Source organism: Sinocyclocheilus anshuiensis, unplaced genomic scaffold (genome assembly GCF_001515605.1).
Source record: "Sinocyclocheilus anshuiensis isolate Anshui unplaced genomic scaffold, SAMN03320099.WGS_v1.1 C32820741, whole genome shotgun sequence".
NCBI classification, from domain to species: domain Eukaryota; kingdom Metazoa; phylum Chordata; class Actinopteri; order Cypriniformes; family Cyprinidae; genus Sinocyclocheilus; species Sinocyclocheilus anshuiensis.
Window position 1 is genome coordinate 1 of NW_015620298.1, and position 1,527 is coordinate 1,527.

A 1,527-nucleotide genomic window follows, 5' to 3' on the forward strand; every position below is an offset into this window, starting at 1 on the left:
CTCTGAACCGTGTCCGTTATAAAATTCCTCTGCGGTTGTTTTTCCGAATACCAACTATATGAGGTCCTTGAAGAGTCAGGGATGGGATGGATTTGCCAGATAGAATCACACACACACAATCCAATGCAAAACTCCTTCAACACACTGTACACTGTGTAACATTCCCAATAAATCAAGCTTGGGTCTTTGCGTCCTTGATATCAGGTGCTGCAGCCCTGTCCTAAATCATTAGTGACTACGAATGACGGAGGGCTGACAGCGAAAGAGGCTGAGCAGGTGTCTTGTCTCTTAAGTCCATCCAGCACACATATTCCACACACACACACACACACACATATACACACATGCAGACGAACACATTCTCGACCTCTCCAGTCCGTGCTTTCTTTCTATCCTGATCCGCAGCTGCCGGTTCTAGCTTGCAGACGCAGGTTCAAGTTCCACTCCGCAAAAAAGCTCGCACATTGCTACGGTGTCACCGGACGGGAGAATGACGTGTGACGGTGACGGAGGTGAACTCCTCTTTTGTCGCGGTGTCCGGTTGCCGCCGCTGGCCCACTTCTTCAGCATAACAGGAATGCAGGAGACTAACAGCGGCGTTGATGGCAGCAGAGGCTCCGCGAGAGGCTCGTGGCTAGTGTTAAGTGTCCTGTGTGTGTGCGTGCAGGGATGTGTGTCCCTCTCCAGGCTTGTTTTGATACCAGACACCTGCTGAGCGACGGTAAACTGCATGCGTGACTCCGGTGAACCCTCATGCCAGCCTACGTCGTATTTTCCACAGGATTCTCAGAGAGGACCTGTCCTTCACGACTTGTCCACCACGGATACCTGAGTGGACGGAGATCTCGGTCTATTATCCGCCACCATTTTTTTTGGCCGCTGTCACAAGGGACACTGTTCGGAGCTGAAGGACCCTCCTTCTTTCTTTTTCCTGCGCCTCTTCTTATGGACCGTCCAGCAAGCAGTCGCCATCAGTACCAGGACCAGCCCCACGATCAACAGGACCACGGAAACCACCTTGGTCTGCGGGAGATCGTTGTACGTGTATGTCACCCCGGTTCCAGCCACTCCGATCACCAACGAGATGATCCCAAATGGGAAGATGCAGCGGTACCAAGACTTCTCCATCCCTCCCGTGGCTTGCGAGAGCCTCTCTAGGGACGACAGCACCTCTGGGACTTTGGGAGCTCCTTCTTGCGACTGGCCTTCCTGGGTTGGGGCCGCCGCTGCCGTCTGCGGTTGGCAAGTGAAGTGCCCCGTGGTACATCCCATCTTACTACTGGATGCTGCTAAATGCAATCTAGGCAAGGAATTGTGTAGATTCACTCAATGTCTGTGGGGTTTGTCAGTGCCACGGCTCTCTGTCTCTCGAGCCCACAGCAGCACGTTGAACACTCGAGCAGACAGAATGAGCGCTGCTATATATGTGGCCAGAAGGAGGGGTGGAGTCAAGCAGCAGAGGGGGCAGCCCGAAGCTTCTGATTGGCTGCAGCTGCACTCTGATGTAAAATGCCATAGTATGAGACT

General features: G+C 53.2%; 1 protein-coding gene across 1 annotated transcript; it reads right to left on the reverse strand.

Moving 5' to 3' along the window:
- Nucleotides 1-882: 882 nt before the first annotated feature.
- On the reverse strand, nt 883-1,272 carry LOC107683021 (transmembrane protein 100-like). The gene has a single exon (XM_016479114.1). It carries the CDS (start codon nt 1,270-1,272, stop codon nt 883-885), a length of 390 nt encoding a protein of 129 aa, XP_016334600.1.
- Between the last annotated feature and the right edge of the window lie 255 nt (nt 1,273-1,527).